The sequence below is a fragment of the Vipera ursinii genome (genome assembly GCF_947247035.1).
Source record: "Vipera ursinii genome assembly, chromosome: 11".
NCBI classification, from domain to species: Eukaryota; Metazoa; Chordata; class Lepidosauria; order Squamata; family Viperidae; genus Vipera; species Vipera ursinii.
Genome location: NC_139524.1, coordinates 19,958,225 through 19,978,023, shown reverse-complemented (window position 1 = coordinate 19,978,023; position 19,799 = coordinate 19,958,225). Strand labels below are relative to the sequence as shown.

At 46.2% G+C, this 19,799-nt stretch overlaps 1 protein-coding gene across 2 annotated transcripts in view; it reads left to right on the top strand.

Annotated features, from left to right (window-relative positions):
• Positions 1 to 2,571: 2,571 nt before the first annotated feature.
• ANXA2 (annexin A2) overlaps positions 2,572 to 19,799 on the top strand; it is a gene marked incomplete at its 5' end in the record, with an annotated part of 39,354 nt that continues 22,126 nt past the window's right edge. Inside the window, 15 exons of one of the 2 annotated variants that reach the window (XM_083370955.1) lie at positions 2,572 to 2,603; positions 3,529 to 3,633; positions 5,063 to 5,312; positions 5,429 to 5,548; positions 5,768 to 5,902; positions 6,672 to 6,797; positions 7,698 to 7,857; positions 8,520 to 8,689; positions 8,898 to 9,798; positions 10,126 to 10,289; positions 11,056 to 11,185; positions 12,559 to 12,643; positions 13,713 to 13,763; positions 14,412 to 14,670; positions 15,418 to 16,791. In XM_083370955.1, coding sequence (XP_083227081.1) covers positions 2,572 to 2,603; positions 3,529 to 3,633; positions 5,063 to 5,312; positions 5,429 to 5,548; positions 5,768 to 5,902; positions 6,672 to 6,797; positions 7,698 to 7,857; positions 8,520 to 8,689; positions 8,898 to 9,798; positions 10,126 to 10,289; positions 11,056 to 11,185; positions 12,559 to 12,643; positions 13,713 to 13,763; positions 14,412 to 14,670; positions 15,418 to 15,624 — 2,895 coding nt within the window. In that variant the 3' untranslated portion in view covers positions 15,625 to 16,791. Of the gene's footprint in view, positions 2,604 to 3,528; positions 3,634 to 5,062; positions 5,313 to 5,428; positions 5,549 to 5,767; positions 5,903 to 6,671; positions 6,798 to 7,697; positions 7,858 to 8,519; positions 8,690 to 8,897; positions 9,799 to 10,125; positions 10,290 to 11,055; positions 11,186 to 12,558; positions 12,644 to 13,712; positions 13,764 to 14,411; positions 14,671 to 15,417; positions 16,792 to 19,799 lie in introns of those variants that run through there. The other variant, XM_083370957.1, reaches the window with a different exon arrangement.

The window sequence follows — 19,799 nt, the reverse complement described above, 5'->3', positions numbered from 1 at the left end:
TAAGCATGACTGCCTGATAAATCGACACATGCTGAGAAAAATGAACAAATGCTATAAAGCTGCTGATCAGTTCCTTTCTGTTCCCGTCCTGGGCATTCACCCACCCGTTCAACAATGTGCGTTTACTGTAAGTCTAGAGAAGGGGAATGACATGCAAACTGGAAAATGCAAATCTAGGTTCTCCGTGGCATTGCAAGGGGCAGGTCCAATTCTTGACAAAAGCTGGCACTGAAATTCACCCCCACCACCTGAGATTGACAGTATAAAAAAAATTAGGACCGGTATTCTTTTAGCAATAATGGATATCAAATATCTAAAATGAGGAATACATTTTGAAATATTTATTATGACTCTTTTATGGACTATTAACTGGTTATAAAATCTTTAGCAAACATTTTTGAGGAATTTAAGAAGCTGTTTGTTTACCACTCTTTTTGATAACAGAGGATAGTGACTCTTAAAGTCCCAGCTCCATGCACTGCTTCTGTTTTTGATTTCATACACCAGTCATTATTCTGGGGTGAAAAAAAAATCAAAATTTATCTGCACCCTGGCTACATTTTAATAAGCTTACGTACATTTACTTTGTCCGTAATAATCAGTTGATCAGGTTTTTTTAAACATATAATCTTCTTTAAAGATGCAAGTCCATTATTACTGTTCATTCCCTTATCAGTCCAGGTCACTTTTTAATCAGAGATCCTCTTACTTGTGTAATCCATGTTTCACATCCTTTATGCCAATCCCTAATTGTTTGGGCTTCATTGTTTTATAAATTATGCAAGTCTGTGCAAGTAATGTTTCTCATGGTGTCTGAAAAATAATAAATGCTGATTATAAATATGTATTGGTCTGAGAATTAAGCACATATACATCACCAACCTCACTGAGAGATAATGCTCAGTCTTTTGTAAATACCTACAAATTGACATGAATCTGTACTGGACATGCAAAAACATGTGGTCTTTTATGTACAGTATATATAAGTCCATTTTTCTAGTTATAAAAAAGTATAAGCCATTGAGATGAATATTAAAAATAATATTGTAATAAAATACTAATGGTCTTTGCCCTGTTATGACCTAATTTTTTTCACTGCAATCAGATTTTCTTTAGAATTCACTCGTACACCTGACAGCTTAGGCGCAGCAGTTTTATCCTAATCCTGAATAAAGTATTTTGACTCATTTTGTAAATACAATTGTAAAAATAAGAGATTTAATGTTGTCTTTTAAATACTCTGATTTTCATTCTAATATGAATGTTGTTATATTGTACTTAGAACCTGTACCTTTAATATTACATTACCTTTATTAAGTGCATTGAACACATCAATTTTAGATGTGCTTTATGTACTGGTCTCCTGTAATAAAACTTCAGCTTCTAATGGGAACTTTTGTCTTCTTCATTTTTCCCCTGTGTGCCTTACGGGATTTTCCTAAGGGTTCAAGCAAAGCCCCCACCCACAGAAGGGTGCAGTGGTTCTGGGACTGAATGGTGACAAAAAAAATTGGAAATGAGGTTTTGATCCAGGGGTTTTCCAAACGAGTTCCACCACCAGAACTTGATCGGTGGTCGTGGTGGTGAGAGTTCAGAAGAAATGAAGGGCAGAAGAAAAGAACAACAGAAGAACAGACTTGGAAGGAACCTTGGAGGTCTTCTAGTCCAACCCCCTGCTCAGGCAGGAGACCCTAACCCATTTCAGCCAATCCTCAATGCCTAAAGCTTTGCCTCTTTGTTTCCTAGGTGCCCCAAGTTGAAATGCTTGAGAACCAGGTTCTGGTAGCTCCTGGGGCAACCTAACGCTCAGCCTGATCTGAACTGCAAACTTGTCCTTAGGAAAACTGGAGGAAAAACTAAGTATACATCTCATGTGTCAATTCAGACACATTTATTTACAACTGATTTACAGTTCAATCGCCAGGGAGTTCCCCCAGTGAAGTGAGAGAGCACTTTGGGAGTGGAGGAGGAATCAGGTGAGTTTTATCATTGGCACAGATTCCTGGTCAGTGTTTTTCAACCTTGGCAACTTTGAAAATGGGTGGATTTCAACTGCCAGAATACCCCAGCTAGCAAAGCAAAGCAAAGCAAAGCAAAGCTGGCTGGGGAATTCTGGGAATTGAAGTCCACCCTTTTTCAAAGTTGCCAAGGTTGAGACAGTCCAGGTGACTTCTAGCAGGATGCTATTTATTGCTATTGCAATCTGATTTTCTTGCTGCTTCTAAGCTGCTAATGCCAAAGATTCAGATTTATTCCTAAACCTGCTAGCCGGTATTTATTGATCGGCATGGAAGAAAAACCCACGTTGTTTGCTTCCCATTCGAAACGCCCCGCGCTTGCTGAAAAGGGGGAAAGCGCCAGAGATTCCGCCCTCACGCAAGATAGCGTCAAGTTCCTCTCTACGCGTCCTTCCTCTCCACTCTCTGATTGGACAACTTGATTCCCGGGCGGGGCTTCGCGGCGAGGTTCACCTTGTGGATTGGTCATTCCTGGAGGTTGGGGCGGGTACTTGCTGACGCCTGCCACCAGGACGGGTAGACGCAAGGCAAGTGGCGGCGGGCCAGGCTCAAGATGGCGCTGCCCGGTTGGATGGCGCTGCGCTGGTAAGCGGGCCCGCGGGGCTCGGGCGGGGGTCGTCGGGGGGCTTTGGGGGTTGTGGGAGGGAGCAGGACCGTGCCCTGACATGCCTTGTGAATACAGACCTCCGGAGCGTTCGCGGGGACGGGGAGGAAAGCGAGCCTCTGGGCATGTACAGAGTGCCCCCTCCTTCCCCCAGCTCTAGAGAGCTACAGAGGCTGGAAACGGATCGTGCCAGAAGGGAGGGACATCTTTTTTAAATAAATATATTTATTTAAAATATATTGGGGGGGAGGGGGACGTAAACCCTTATCTCCCCCCCCCAAAAAAATCCCCGCCTTCCCCTATGGTCAGACTACACTTCCCATCCTCCCTGTCGCTGCTCGGGGTGGAAGCAAATCAGTTATAAGACACTGCAAAGTGATTTATATAATCTCATTATAAGTAAATTGTCCATCAGGAAAGAACTGACTTTTTCCCTTTTGTTTGGGGGATGCGTTTTTTTTAAAATATACACTGTGTGTTGTATACGTTTGCCTAGCAATTTTTTTGATTTGGTTTGATTTCTATAACCACCCATCTCAGCAAATGACCCTGGGCGGTTCGCAATGTAAAACATATATTACAACTAAAATCTTGAAAAAGCATTTTAAAACAGTAAGAAGCATTGAAAGAGTAAAAATTAACATTGATTGATTAATTACCCCGCTTGGTTTTTTTTATACTGCCCTATTCCAAAACATACATTGTATCTAAAAAATAATTTTTTATTGATATCTTCTTCATTTTGGAGTGGGGCAGTCTAAAAAATGAGATATCAATCATCAACCAATCCAGGATCATTGGCTGACCTCCCCTGCCAGTCGAAAATTCACCCTTCTCATTTTGACATACCTTTGATACTGTTAATTTTTTTTATAAATGTGACTTTTCTTTTTCTTTGCACCCTAGGGACACCCCGCCCCAAAATGGTCACGATGTGTATTTCTCGCGAGACCTTTATGAGAACTACTCTCTGGCGCCGAGCCTCTCCGAACTAATGTCATTATCAGAAAGGTATTAGTCAACGCTTAATGCTTTCCTAAATCACCTCCTCCAGGTGTTCGTTCCCCTTTTCCCAGATCTTTTCTCCCTTGAATTAAGGAGAGCTTTAAATAAGACCCCAGCTGGTGATGCAGTGGGAAAGAGGCAGCAAAGGCCAACTTTGGCTTTCATTCTGCAGGGGGTGTATGTGCTTGGACATTCCCCCCCCCCCTCAGCTGCTGACCTCTCCTGATGGGTCTCTCTTCCCTTCTCCATCAAAGGCGCTAATTTAAGCTGCTCGAGTTGCTTGACGCTTCTGAACGGCTTAATTAAATTTGCCAGTTCATGCCAGGCGGATGGATACGTTCCCTCATTCCGAGAGACGACCGTGTTAAGAGCGGTAGAAACGATGCTGTCGAGATCTTTTTTGAACTAGGTCAGCAGTTAAGGCTTCACTTAGTTCATCCCAAATGTGCCCATGGCTTTGCCATGCGTGTCCGACAGAGTCGAAACGCAGAGTGAGCCCATTGCGCATTGAGGGCTGGGGCTTGTGGCACCGTTCATGACTCCTTGGGATGTGTGCAGGATGCACAAACCAGAAAGCGAATTCTTTGGAATCACAATGGCTTTAGAAGATACACACACACACACACACACACACACACACAAGCAAACACTTGGAGCACCCCATCAGATGTCAAGATGTGCTGAAAAGAGTTTGAAGAATGATAGGAAGCAGTTTGGGCTGCTGGAAGAAAATGACTTTAATGTTGTTTGTACCTGCTCCTCAACGGCTGTAGGGTCAGCCCTGTTTCCTCCCAGCTGCTTGTACTGAACTCAAATGTTCTTGTCTGAGGGCAGGAATGCAAATTCACTCTCAGGAGGTAGGGGAGATTTCAAAGGTAAATAAAGAGTTAAAAGGGTTGTCCCAACCAGTGGTTCACATCTGTAGCTAAAACATCACCCCCTGCATTATTTTTCCTTCTATAAGTAAACGCTGTCTTTAATCCGAAGACTCCTTACCTGTTTTGGCCAGAATGGAAAAGAAAAATAAGCTTCAGAACTGTGTACAAGTAGTCATCAAAGTTCATTCAGTGGCCGTTCGAAGAACAATGGCACTGAACAATTTTTCACACTTAACGACAATTGCAGCATCCCTATGGACACATGATCAACATTCAGACGCTTGGCAACTGACTCGTATTTATGACCTTCCGACAGGCAAAGTCAGTGGGGGGAGCCCGATTCGCTTAACAAGTGTGTTACTAATTTAACAACTGCAGTGTTTCACTTAACGGTGGCAAGAAAGGTTATAAAATGTGGCAAAACTCACTGAGCAAATGTCTCACTTAGCAATGGAAATTTTGGGCTAAATTGTGGTTGTAAGTCAGGGACTCTGTAATAACAGTGTGCAACTTGCTCCTGGTTGGACGGGAGTTGAAGGTGGCTCTGTCTGTTTCAGGCTCTCGGAGAGGAAAGTGGCTGCGTCACAGTCGGGGCCCGAAAAGAAGCAGCAGCCTGGCCAGCAGACTACAGCGAAAGCCGAGCCTCGTGTGGCCCCCCCTCCCCAGGAGCCCAGGGTCCCCTACCCTTACGTGTCCAGCCTGTCCGAGAAAGAGCAAAGAAGATACTTATTTCTTTTGTCTGAATATTTAAATGCCGACCCAAACCTCTTGCACTGGTCTCAGCAAAGGAATTACACACAGTATCTGGTATGTGCTTCGTTTCTTTTTTCCTTTTTTCCCCCTAGTCTGTTACGGAGATAGTGTAATAGCAAATGTCTAAGAGAATTAGGACTTAAAAACTACCGCCATTACGTGTGTTACAGCAAATGAAAGAATTTGTCAGCAAAGAAGTTGCAGAATTCTTGAAATTCGCCCAGAACGCTGCTAGAAGCTGCTCTAAAGATTACAGTGATATCTCTGAAGACGCATTGATTTACACCAAGGTAATATTACAAGATGGCTCTGCTAACTTTTCCAGGAATAGAGAAGCCCTCTGCTTCTAAAATAGTGGTAAATTGTTGGGTTTTTCATAGATGGGTTAATTTTTAAAAAAAAAAACCGGAAAAGGAATGCATTGTGTGCAGAAGCTGCTTCATGGTGGAGAAATAGAAACATTTCAAGACACGTTTGAAAAATAAAAGTCTTTTTTCTTTTTTCTTGAGGATTTTCTGAGCGCTCGTATGGGTTACGTGAAGAATTACCCTGAATGGTATTTTCTGCACGAAGTGACCAGCCTCATGGGCGGACGATTTAATATAGAATTGACCCTCAAGTTTGAGAAAAGTCTTCTTGCCTTGGTGAGCTCCCCGGGAAATGCACCTACCTTAGTATCTGCTTGAGGGATACAAATAATTTACACTTAGGCGACTGTTCTAAGTTAGGGTAGGACACCCCCTTCCCCCCCCACCCCACCAAAAAGCCACTTAGTAGTTCCAATGCAGACATCTTGCAGTCCTGCGAGCACATTTGGCAAGTGGTTTAACCTTTAAAAATGTTGATGTTTTTTGCCAGTTTCTGGCGTTAAACATGCAGTTTCGGGGTGGGGGGCATGCCATTGGGTAAAATGGATTTGCTTAACAGACGCAGCTTTTGCCATGTTCGTTTTATGACCTCTGCAAAAAATGTTGTACATTTGGGTCTGGTCATGTGGTGACTCACTTAATGTCTTATAACTGTAAGTTGAGGACTACCTGTACTGTAGAAATCCGTAAGACCACGAGATGAAAAAGAAACAAAGCCTTTGCTGTCTTCTAGTGCAGGGGTCCCCAACCTTGGCCACTTTCAGACCTGTGGACTTCAACTCCCAGGCTGGGGAATTCTGGGAATTGAAGTCTACCCACCTTAAAGCTGCCGAATCTGAGAAACGCCGCTCTAGTGGTTTACTGGATGTTTGTGACCCAGGCTTAAGGGAGAAAGATTTCTAGCCCTGCTTGGAGATTTGGGAGACTGACCTTTTATTTGACCCTCCAGGCTTGCCCAGGATGTAGGCCTAGGTGGCTTCTTCCTTGGGCAGCCATGCAACCAAAGGTATTAATATTAAGTATTATATATTTTCTCTCTCCCAAGGGAACGGTGCACCTTGTTAAGCGATTCTTCCCTAAGCTGCCAGCATCGATTCATTTTCCTGCTGATAAACCTAAGCGTGAACGACTCTGTGGGACTCCGGAGCAGCGTGCTGCCCAGCTGCACAATGTAAGGATGCAATCGGGCAAGCCACGTGTTGCGCTGTTTTAATCACCTTTGTGCGTTAACCATTCCCTGCAGGTGGTCCTGATGGCTGTTGTGTTTCCCTTCAGCTTTAATAGCTGCCCTTGTTTCTCAGAATTCTCTTTGCAGTGAGTTTTGAAGCCGTTCTTTAAAAGAAGCGAGCCGAAATAAATAATTCACATGTCAACACACTGTGGCACTGTGTGAACGAGCCGTAAGCTGGTGTGAACTTGAGGTTCCTTTCTCTTCCTGATCAGGATAGGGACTTAATTCGGCTTCGGCTTCTTCACCTTTTGTTATAGGCAAGGCAGAAACTAACTTTGGACCAAGCCAGCATTTGCTAATGGATTAAATTTTGTTTTAAATTGAGTTCAACCCAACTCAGAAATATCCTGTTTTTAGCAATATCGGAGTTTGCCATTCTTTTAGTTTAGAAGAAGAATATGTTCGGCGTTGTCATTATGCTCTGTACTCTAAAACAGTGGCTGCAGAGCTGGTTTAGGGGCAATTTCGAGAGATTCTTGGGTAGCCAGTAACAAACATAAACATTATTCCACGGAGAAATGGTGGCTTTAGCAATCACTACAGTTTAAGATATTTCTAAGCAGCCACCCACACGTGTATAGGTGAGAGTGAGATATTTGTATAAGGAGGGCAGTATTTCATCAGGACACAGGCTGAAAGTCCAATTCATGCCTGAACAAAGAGACTGTTGGTTCTCAAGGGCACAGGTGTATAAATAGTCATGTTTGCCTAATTTTATCGTGTGTGCTAAAAATACCTCTGGGACGTTAGTTAATTCCTCAGCCTTAATAGTGTAATCATGTAATTTGGTTCAGTTCGATTTACAATTTATTATCTCATGGTTTCCATTTACTTGCAAAGGATGTTAGCACCGACCCAAATGCTGAAAGGCTGGCTGCCAAATACTGTCCTCAGGTGGTCCTGACGGGGGAATCCTTGTATACTCTGCTGAACAATCACGGTCTGGATTATAAGCAGCAGTGGGAGCTTCCCGTGTCTGTGAAAATGGTTTCCTTTGGCGGTGAGCTCGATATTCTTCTCCTTTTAGCGCAGAGTTGGTCTTAACGTGGCTCTGATGCTGAGGGGCAAGTTGTTTCTAAGTGGGGATCGGCCTCATCACTCGAACTTTACAGTGAGCCAAATAGTATTTTCATTTCCCTGATGACTGGTCCAGTTTTCCTGATAGGGAGTCCCATTGAACTTTGGAATGACGCTTAATTCTGAGCAGAATAGTTTTGCTTAAGTGTTGCCCTTGTCTGGAAAGAAAAGCAAACAAATGGGATTACTTTTTATACAAATGACTGTTGATCTTGTAGCAAAGAATAGGAAACTGACTAGGAAGAATAAACAATACGTAGCTTCGCAGTTTCTTTTTGATGTTGAACATTAACTATAGAGAGTACAGTTAGTTTATCTTAGATTTTTATTATTCTGTTAGATGACCTGTGTATTTATTTCACACAGAAAGGCTCCATCTGGTGATTAAAACAACCTCTATTTACGGCTTATTGCCTGTTTATCTCCTTCCAACTAATGATGGTTAAAATAAAAAGTTTTGGGAAGGCGAATCCGGTTCTTCTTATGTGGGAAATTGTATTGCTTGTACTTCCATATTTAGCTGAAAAGTAATTATCCTTTACCCTTAAAAAAAAAAAAGCGAAAGTCCACTTTTTTCTCCAAAAGGTCTGAAACCAGTCAGAGTGGCCTATGTCGACCCCCCGGTCCCTAAGAAGGAGATGACGGTGAGGGAAAAGAACCATTTTTTTCACGAATTCCTGGCGGATTTTCATATGACAAAGCAGTCCAGTATTGTAGCCCGGGCTGTGATACTAGACAAGCCGTCAGAAGGGGCGGTGAGTTTCAGTCCTGTATGGTTTGGTTTTTTTCCTTTGAAGTACTGAAAGGAATTTTGCCTGAATTTCATAGGATAAGAAGCTTGCATTTAAAATAATAATAAAAAAAGAATATTGGCAATGGAAGCCTTCAAGACCTGCCTTGTGGTGAAACTGACACAACGCACGTATCCAGACGTATCCCCCTTTTTCCCTCTCTCTCTCCCAGCCAGGAACAGCGCTTAAGACCTGCCAAGGCAGACCCTTGCGGGAATCCATTTCTGCAGACCTGGACTTTGATACGGACGTCACAGAACTGGAGAGCTTTGCCTCGGCCACAAAGCCTCTGAGCGCTGCTCCAGCTGAGGTGGCCCCTGCAAAGCCGGCCGGATTGTCCGCAGTCTTCCCGGAGCACCTGAAAACGGAGAAAGGTCGGGAAGGAAGCGAAGCGCAGGAGCTGGAAACGGCGTCCAGCAGCGGGGAGGCACCGCCCTCAGGAAGGAATCTTCCAGATTTGGATAGCGAGGGTGAAACGATCGAGCCAATGGAAACGGAGCCAGAGGACAGAAGACTTGCGTTAGCCCAAGGAAAAAATCTGGACCCCAATACCTCGATCGCTTCTTCAGATAAAAACCGTAATCTCAGTGAAGGAGCTGCTGAAGACGTCCGCTCCCCTGCCCTGTCCTGCAGCAGTGACACGGATGGGGAACATCTGATCATTGACGCAGAATGCGAAGCTGGCCACGTGTCTGGAGCAGGGGCGGCCACTTCCACCCCCGGCCCTGGAGGACCCGCTCCTCCTTCACCCAGCCCTGGACAGGCCCCGTCAGAAAAACCAGCCGGGTCTTCAGAGATGCACAGCAAGCCTCCCCCGCAGTTATCCCAGGAAATCGATCCCCTGGGGCAGATTTTGAAGATGCAAACCAAGCTGCTGAAACCCCCATCTCCAGATTGCCAGGGGCACCTGCTGGCAACCAGCGAAAGGAGTTTGAATCCTACCCAAGGCCAGGCAGATGCCCATTCTCTCCCCTCGGCGTCTTCAGTGGCGGAGCCAGGACAAAACACCCTAATGAATACAGGTGCCTCCCCCAAGTTTACCTGGGCAACCTATTACCAGGGGCCTCAGAAAGGTAGGTTATGTGAGGCTGTAGCTAGGCTGTAGTGTAAACCCATGTTTTGCGAGCTTGCCAACTTTGGGATGGGTGGACCAACTCCCAGAGCTCAACTTTGGGATGGGTGGACTTCAGTTCCCAAGATTCCCCAGCTAAGCTGCAAGTTGAAGTCCACCCATCTTCATAAAGTTGCCACACTGCTGTAAACATTCCTGGTGTGTGTGTGTACACGGTTCATTCTTTGTTCAGAATTCAAGGGAATTTTGTATTGGGGAGAAAAATTTCGTTAATGGGTGAAGCCTCTTTGTGCACAAAAGTCAGCAAAATCCCCGCCTTTCCTGAAAGGGATGCTATGGGATGCAGCCGAAGACGCAGCCAACTACGAACCTCCTCAGCATGGCAACCTCGTCTACAAATTGTACAGCTTGGAGGACATGCTGCTGTTGGTGCGCACCACCATCCAGAAAACCGAGTTGAGACCCCATCAGAAAAAGGCGAAGTTCAGGAGGGTGAGTTCTCTTGTGGGAGGATGTCTTTGCGGGGATGCGTCATGCTTCCCTTGATTTAGGTTTTAGCCAGTTCCGATGCTGGATTCCTGCTGCGGTCATTTGCAGGAACCACTTCTTCCAGGGGATCAAATGTAAGGAGGGAGAGTTCGTAAGCCCTACATTAAGAGAGAGAGAATTGTTGGCAGAAGGTTTGCAAAGTAAACCGAATTAATAAATAATAATAATAACGTGGATATTCCTTTAAGCCGAGTTTTTAGGGCTCTCCACTATGATTCATCATCCTTTTTTTTTCCTGGATTGCTAAAGGTGGGAGAATTCCAGGGCTAAATTCTTACAAGTCTCTCCTGGATTTGCAAGAAATAGGAGTGAATGTTGTTGGTTCTTGGTCATTTTTTTTACTGCTGTAGTCTTGGCAGTCTGTTCTGGGGCGAGTAGTATGGGCTAGGATCCTGTCTTTGACTTCATACTTGCTCACCTCTGCAACCTTTAGCATTTCTCCTGAAGGCTCGTGTAGGAGGTGCATTCCTTGTTTCTTGTTTCAGAGTGATCCCTAACGGTATAACTCAGATGCTTGAGTTTCCTATTATCGATAAACCATAATTCTCCAAAAGGTCCTTGCTTTCTTGTAGCTGGAAGTAGCTGACCTCGGAGAAGGCAAGTCCTGGCAAGGGATGAGATTTACCTTTTGCTTTTCCATTCAATATGCAGACTGAAAACGCTTTGAGGTGGAGAAGTTTTTGCTTAACTTCAGGCGCTTGTTTTCCAGCACTTTCCTGTGTACGTTTTGCCAAAGTTAGAATACCAGGCCTTCTACGGAGCAGAAGCTTTCACTGAAGAAGAAGCCTGTCGACTCTGGATGGAAAGCTCCTTGCATTCCAATACCTCCTTCACCGTGGGTGAGTGGGTCTTCAGACTCCCCCCCCCCCCCGGTTTGGTTTTTTTACACAATGTCCTTCCTGCCGATGGTTTTATGCACCAGCCTGTGGTACACGTGGTCCTCGATTTACGACCAAAACTGTTGCTAAGCAAGACATTTGTTAAGCGAAATTGGTTCCATTTTATGACCTTCCTTGCCGCAGTTCTTACAGGAATCCCTGCAGTTGTTAAACAAGTAACACAGTTGTTAAGTGAATCTGGCTTCCCCATTGACTTTGCTTGACAGAAGGTCATAAAATGGGATCTCGTGACCCCAAGACACGGCGGCCTGTCATAAATATGAGTCACTTGCCAAGCATCCAGATTTTCATCACGTGACCACGGGGATGCCGCAAAGGTCGTGTGAAAAAACACGAGTCGCTTTTTTCAATGCTGTTGTATCTCCACACAGTCACAAAACAGACTGTTGTAAGTCGAGAACTATCTGTAGTGGTCCAGTAATTCTTTCAAAAATAGGGTGGTTTTGAATTTACTGAACTTGGCAGACACGTCGGATGAAACGGGAGGCAGATGCTGCGAAGATAATTAACACGATGAAATGTTTGTCTCAAAGTAGCTGATGGTATCGCGGGAACTCCTACCTTGTGGCCCTTGTGAAAGCCTCATCCAGAGCAATTAAAGCAGCAGCGGTAAAAATCCTAACGGCCCAAGCTGGGTGGGGCGCCTTCTAGGCTGCTGCTGCCGCTGAGAAATGGGCCTCGTGAGAAGTTTGCTGCATCCGATGGAGGGTGTATGAAACCCGCCTCAGTTCGGGGGGAGTTGTGCTCTCCCTAGACCGGACCTTAGAATGGGGCGTTTTCTGAGTAATGCACAGGATGGTTTAAATCAGAGTTCCTCAAGCTTGGCAGCTTTCAAGACCTGTGGACTTCAATTCCCAGAATTCCTCAGCTAGCTTTGCTTTGCTGGCTGAGGAATTCTGGGAGTTGAAGTCCACAAGTCTTAAAGTTGCCAAGGTTGGAGACCCCTGGTTTAAATGGTTTAAATACCCTTTTGAAGCGTTCTTTACTTTTCAGGCCTGGTGCATGCATCATCCTAACCAGGGTTGATGGGGTAAACCACAGTATACGGCAGGAGTAGGCAACCTTGGCTCTTTTATGACTCATGGACTATGCTGACTCAGGAATTCTGGGAGTTGAAGTCCATGAGTCATAAAAGAGCCGAGGTTGCCTACCTGTGGGCTAGGGGGATAGGTGAGCTTAGCCTCCGAATTAAGTCTGACTTTCTTTTTGCTTCAAGTTCTGATGGCGTCACGATTTCGTTTTAGCCTAAGCTGTGGTGTCTCCTGCTTTGCCGTTTCTTCATTTCCGTTTGGGAAAATGTCTCTCTCCTTTAGGTCACATCGATGCCCTCACTTCACACGTCTTCCTGCTTGAGCGGCTGACTGGGAAGGCGTTGAAAAAGCGATTCGGCACATTTAAGTAAGTAAGATGGGCGGCAAATAAATGCAACAAACAAGCAAACTTCCCACAATAGAAAGGTTGACTTATAGGGGTCCCTAACCGTTAGTTCCTCTTTCTACATTTAATTATTTTTCTTCCAGCAAATGCAGTTGAAATCATGGGCTTTTTAAAAAAATAAAAATAAAAATCAGTGTTTACCCCTTAGCTGTATGATCTCCTTCTTTCCTTGGTCTACAAATACTCATCTCTCTGTTAGTTTTTGATTGATTGATCGTTTTGATACGAATTTTATCCATAAGCAAGCTACTAATATTTGGACTTGGCTTATGACCATAATTGAGCCTGGAAGCATGATCTGGTTATTAAGTGGGTCATCATATGACCATGACCAATTTTACAACTTTCTTGCAGTGGTCATTAAATGAACGCACTAGTCGTAATCCAGATTTTTTGGGGGGGGCAGGGGTGTCAGCTATCAGAACTTCAAATCTGGGTTGTAAATACCGTTTTGGGGTTCTGTTGTAAACTGCAGCAGTCACTAAGTGACTGGTCGTAAGTCAGGGACTACCTGTGTGCCTGGTATCCTGAGCCAATGTTAATCAGAGGAAGGCCTTTTGTTACCTGGGCCTTTTTGTTTTACAGTAGAGACTCTCCGATCATCCTCAGCCACAGAAGCCTCCCCAAAGCATTCATTTTTGGATCACTTTGCGGAATGATAGTTGACAAAGTCCAGGGGGTTCTCACACTCTCTTTTGAGTCATGAGGTTTAGGAACCTCGTGCCTCTGAAAGAGGCTGACGGTTGAGGATGTTGCACTTCCTGTCAAAGGCCATGTTTCATGGCTTATCCACACATTCTGCAGCTGCACGGAATGGCTTTGAAGTAACTTAAGCAGCTGATCGAGTCTGACCTCTCACCAGCTTGTGTCTGGGTGCTCCAAGAAAGAGGGCACCACTGGGATACACAAATCCTTCAGATTCCTGCATGTCTGTTTATCTCTTGAACAAACCGCAGTTGCGATGTTTGCATAATGCATTAATTTCGCCCTAATTATTTTGTGGCTTCTGAATGCTCTTCTTCCCCCACAGGCCAACCAATTCATTACATATTCTCCAAAACATCTTGAAGAAGGTGGCTGGGTACGTATGTGACTTCCTCTGTTCCTTCTCTTTCTTTGTGTTGTGCGTAACAAACAATGTGAACTAAGGAGAGCCCCAGGATCCAGTGCTGGGAAGCTTGTAGCGAACACTTGGAACTTGGGATAAGGAGGGAAGATCTGAATCTAGTCTGCATCGCCATCCTCGCACACGTTCAAAACCTGCGAAGGAGGCAGTTTCTGTCCGACAGAGCCAGGGGGAGCAGACTGATTGATCCATCCATTTTCATTTCCATTTCTGTAGCCGCCCATCTCAGCAAAAGACTCTGGGCGGCTCACAATTCAAAGCGTACGTTAACAGTTAAAATTAAAAAAAAAACATGTTAAAACAATAAACACAGTAAAAAGCATTAAAACAGTAAAAAAAACCCAACCCATTAAAACATCTAATTCGCGGTGCATCCGAAAGCGAGCTGCCTGGCCCTTTAACAGTGCAGCCGGGAGGCAGGGCCCTTGGCCCCCGCGGCACCACAGGGCCAGGAGCCAAGCCAGGTTTTTGGAGCTTTACAGAAGGCTAACAGGGTTGGAGCCACTGTGGCCTCCGAAGGAAGGATGTTCCACAGAAAAGGGGCCACTGCAGAGAAGGCCTTGCGGATTTGGCATTGGTTTGTAATGGCTGTGCTGTTGTCAGCTTGCAGGAAGGATCTTACCTCTTGGCTCACCTGGCGGGAGACTCCTCGGTGTCCATCTACAAGAGCTCGGACGGAAGCGCCCCTCGGGCAATGTACAACCTGCACGCCGCTCACGCCGGCCTGCCCCCCGCCCCGGCTGCCCTCTCTGTGCCCTGGGTCCCCCTCGACCCCAGCCTCCCCCTGCCGCATCACTTTGCTCAGGGCCGCGTCCCCTGCACTTTCCCACCGATGCCGGATGAGGGCGCCAGGAACCGGAAGGTGAGAAAGGATCGTTTGGGGGAGCCATTTGGTGTTTAGCCACCCCACGTGAAAACGGGGCTCCCCTTTTTATTATAGCACTTTTCCCACGGACATTACTTTTCGAAATGGGCCTCTTCGAAGACATTTGAATACCTCTGTCAGGAGTTCTGCAAATAGAGATGAGGGAGAAATCTCAGAGCAGGGGTCTGCAGCTTGGGCCACTTTAAGACTTGTGGACTTCAGCTCCCAGAATTCCTCAGCCGAGTTGCCAAGGCTGGAGACCCCTGTCCTAGAGGTTCAGGAGGGGGGATGCAGATAATACCGCCCGAGTGATACGAAAGCCCTCGCTGCCCTGCGTAGCTCCGTCAGAACAGTGTCATGTATTTACAGAGACCGCATTTTCGTGGACAAAATAGAGCACAAACCTGCAAAAGGGGCAACTCTGAAAGAGGTTTGTAAGGATAAAAATAAATACATTTTTATCACTTTGCAGAGGAAAATTCAGGAATAAACTCAAGACGACTGTTTTTTCCGAAATACAGGGTTGTCCTTTATAATAATAAGGGCTGTGTTGTCACTGTACACACAATTAACTTAATCCAGCGTTGATTGCTTTCATTTAGGAGCAGAAGAGCAAAAAGTAAAAGTTTTCCCTGGGATTCAGGGTGATTGCGTTTTAACCCATTCCGGCAGAAACTTCACCTCAGCTCAGCTTTGACTCCCTTTGAAGCTGTTTCCTCTTTCTCCTCCCTTTCTGACCCCTAGACCGGCAGGACCAAAGCTTTCTCCGCCACACCCGGCCCCCGGGGGCCAATCTCCGTGGAAGCCAGGGCCGCCGCCGGTTCCCTGCAGGCTGAGCCCCCGAGCAAGAAGCCTGGGACTGCGCAGAACAAGGGCTCCAGGGCAGAAAACCAAGGCCCAAACCGGAAATTCTGGAAAAAGAAGCGCACCAAGCCAGGCCACATGACTTAGTGGTTAGCAGGAACAGCAGTCTTTCTTGGCAAAAAGGCTTCTTCAGGGAACGAAGAAGGCGGTGGGCAGTTCCACCAGGCCGGGCAGAGTGGCCAGGCATCGTTGCCAGGAAACCTTTCCGTGTCTCCGGGACTTAAGGGGAGCATCGGAGGAGCTTCTCCTGCACTGAGAGTCTAGGGGGATTCTCCGTCGTCCAGGTCTTGGTTGTCCCAAAGGAGCTTTTTCAGGAGGCAAGTGGACTTCCTTGGTTTTCTTTGAAGGCGTTTTGCTTCTCATCCAAGAAGCTTCTTCGGCTCTGGCTGGATGATCTGACTGGATGGTGGAGGATGGAAGCCAGTCAGAGCTGAAGAAGCTTCTTGGATGGGAAGCGAAAGGTCTTCAGAGAAAGCCTCCAGCCCTGAAAGTGCCTGAAGCCACCTGGGAAGGAGAGCGGCCAACTCTGAACCATCAGAACTGCTTTTATATTGCCCTCTGCTCCCAGTCACGTCGCTGGGTGAAAGCCAAGCCCTGCGTAGATTTCTGTTAAAACGGGCACTTCTACTCTATTTGGGCAGCTGGGGCAGAGGTGGTGGAGAACAGAGCTTGAGTTTCCCTTTAAAACCGCCCTTTTCTGCAGGTTGCAGGAATGTCAGGAAAACAGTCTCAGCCACAACCAGTTTTTAAATTTAAATATAGGTTTTTTTTTTAAGAGTTGTTAAAGGGTTTAAAACGGGTGCCCAGCATTAGCAACTTTTAAGACCTGTGGATCTCAACTTCAATTTTTTTTTCCTTTTTCACAGGGTCAAACAGTGCGTGCTTGGCCTTGTGCATGGGTGTATTTGTCTTTTTGAAATACAGTTAAAATTCCCTACTTGCTGATTTCTGATTTCCTTTTTTTTTCTTTTTTGTGGAGCGTGGATTTGAATTTTGCTTGGGCTTTTGTACAACGGCTTGTATGCACACTGTCATTTGGCATCATTTTGTACTCCAAACTAATTAACATTGAAGTCTGTGGTTGCACGGCCGCAGTTCTCCTGCCCCAGGCGAGACCAAGATGAAGTAGGGCAGGGCAGGGCAGCCTTGATGTCACGGCAGAGACATGTTTTCTGCCAAAGCACAGCCATGTTTTTGCAAAGTTACACCCGGTTGTGTCTGTCCCATTCCAGGCACTAAAGCTTTCAGATTTGTTGTTGTTTTGTGGGTATTTCTGTGCTGATCTTTATTTTTTTTAGGCATGATTTATTTCTGCTAAATGCAGTGCTTTATCCAAGAAACAATGTCGTTTCAGTTCAGTTTCTATCTGGCCCCATACACACGTAGTGCTCTCGAAGAAGAGCCGTAAGTTTTTATCTAGTTGCCACAACAAACCGTGTCTCCTCTTTGTTTCTGCAATCTGCTGGGGTTGGCTGGTTTTAATGACAAGGTGGAGCCTTTGGGTTGCAGCCTTGCTTAACACCAAGTTTTCTTTCAAAATCCAGTCTGACCTCCCACAGGGAAAATGTTTCCAAGATGAGTCATGTGCCAAAACCGGGTGGGGTCCCGAAGCCCTGGCTGGCTCCGAAGAGGGATTAAAAGATATGCTTGACAACAGAGGATATATCTGTAAGGCTTTTCCTCTGAACTTGGCCTCTGCAATTAAGATCCAGAGTTGTTGTTGTTGTTGTTGTTGTTGTTATTATTATTATTATTATTATTATTATTATTATTATTAATTTTATTTGTATACCGCCCTTCTCCCGAAGGACTCAGGGCGGTGAACAGGGCAATACATGTTAAAAGACAAAATACAAAAATTAAAAGAGATTAAACAAAATGCCCACAACTCTTACAATAGGTTAAAACACATTAAAAGTAATAAAACCCAACCCCATCCCATCAGGCCAGGCCAGCTTGTTCGATGAGATAAGTCCTACTGAGCGGGCTGCGGGGAGACAAACCTCTTAGAAGTGTCCGTAACTTCTTCGCTGCTAGGGGATACAGCAGTTCAGCTTCTTTAAGGGAAGTTTGGTGTCTTTGGCCGGCTGGTTGGGGTTTCTGGGTAGCCGAATGAGTGCTTTAACTTGGCACCTTTGTGTACTGTGTTAAAAAGGAGGTGAATTCTGCATTTGGAAGTTTTGAGGGTCTGAAATAAAGGTGTCCAGTCTTAGCAACTTTACGTCCTGTGGGTTTCAACTCCCAGAATTCCCCACAGGCCTTAAAATTGTGCCACACCACTGGTTTAAAAGAATTTAACTTCAGATTTGCAATTTTTCTATCAATTACTATTTCAACTAGTCTTGTCAAGCTGTTACGGTGGCCCCGTACAGGAGGATAAGCTTAAGTCTGTTTTATTTTCGGGATATGTACACCCAACGTAAGGTTAAATTCGTATTCTGATTGGGAAATCGGTTTGGCTCTGAATCTGAGTGGGGATTGGCCGACGTCTGTGCCAATCCAAAGCAAAGTTCAGAAATTCAGACTTCCCTTTTAACTCTCCACAGGAAATCCACAAACGGCTGTAATTTGGTTTTTCTACTACAGAAAAATAATGTGCGATTTGTAGGCCCCGGAGACATTCCCCAAAGAATCCCTGGCTCTTTCATTCGTGATTTCCCCTGTGTGTGTTAATAAAATAAAAGTATAGGCAGTCCCTGACTTTGCCTAATGAACATTCAGAGTTACAGTGGCACCAGGGGGGAAAAGGCGTCTCATGGCCAGCCTTTGCACTTAATGACCGCCGCAGGGTCCCCGCGGTCACATGACCAAAGTTCGGGCACTTAGCAACCAGCGCATATTTACCATCCAAGGTCATCGACATTCTCCCCCCCCCCCAAAGCAAAGTCAGTGGGGGAAGCCCCAGCTGGCGATTTGCTTAGCGACCGCAGCAACAAAAGGGTAAAATCAAATGCAACTCACTTAGTGATGGAGGTTTGGTCCAAAGTCAAGGACTGTCTGTAAATCCTCCTTGGCCCACTGGCTAATGCCTCACTCACCAAGCAGCCCCTCCTGTTGCTTCCCCTCTTCGGTGGTATTGCATTTGACCCGGAAGTGGGTGAGGGCGGCCCTGCATGCCTCCTCCCTGCAGCGGTGCAGCCAGGGCGACGTCACTGCATCTGAAGCTCGCCTGGCCCCGCCTTGCAGCCAAGCGGGTGATGCAGGCAGCGGAGGGCTTCTGCAGGAGACGAGTCACGGCCGGGCATCTGCTGGGCATCGCTGCACCGCGGGAGACCCTGGGCTTGTGCCTCCCCGCGTGGCCTGCAAATCCTCCAGGGGGTTTTGTGTCGCTCTGCACTGCTTAGACTGGGATGGTCTGTCCATCGGTGCTGCTTGCTGAAGGCCCTGGACGGGGCTCTTGTATCCAAGGCAAGCAGGACTTCACTTCCTCCTGCCCCTCCAGGGTTTAGCCCAGCCTGTGCTTCGGCTGAGCTAGGGGTGGGGAGGCTGGTCCCAGAGGGCAGCCCCAGGTCCCCCCACCCGCCCAGTTAATTTATCCTTCAGTTCTTGGAGCAACGTGAATCTTGTTCTACTCCAGGCTGGCCTCTTCACCAAGTCCTGCCTGTTGGAATGGCAGCAAGAAAGGGAGATTATATTTTTGCGTCCGTTGAGGGGCAGCTGCCTGTTAGTTTTGTGCTCCTGGCCCTCTTTGGCTTGGGGGAGCCCCCTTTTCCATCCCCAAGGCCGGCTGATCACCGCGTTCCGCTTGGTCTTGGCTAGATCCATGCCTTGTAGTAGCTGTGTTTGACTCCCGTTTCCATCCTGCTCAGCCAACAAGGTTACTGGGGTAAATGTATGAGAAGCAGGTTGCTATTCAAAGCATAATTTCCCATGAGAGAGAGAGAGAGAGAAACTGATCTTGTCTCCTCTGACTTCGTTTCTGATCTGATTGGTCCCCTGCCCGCCTGAAGGATGGGCTATGCAGTCAGCTGAATTAATCAATAATGCCCGTGAGGAGCTCAGTATTGACCCCGGTGGATCAATATTGCTAATGGGTTTTCTCTGACGCTCTTCCGAAACCAGCTGGCGCGCTCGGGTCTGAAGCCACCAGGCTGGTTCATGCCTGCACATGCCTGCCAGCTCCAGGGAATTTTCCTGCCTTCCTTTCCACTGGATTATGGGCACGCCGTCTTTCCAGCAAACATGCTGTGGCTTGCAGGGTCTTAGCTGGGACGTTTGGTACCCAACCGTGATCCCTTCATCAGCAGACTGTCTCGGATCGG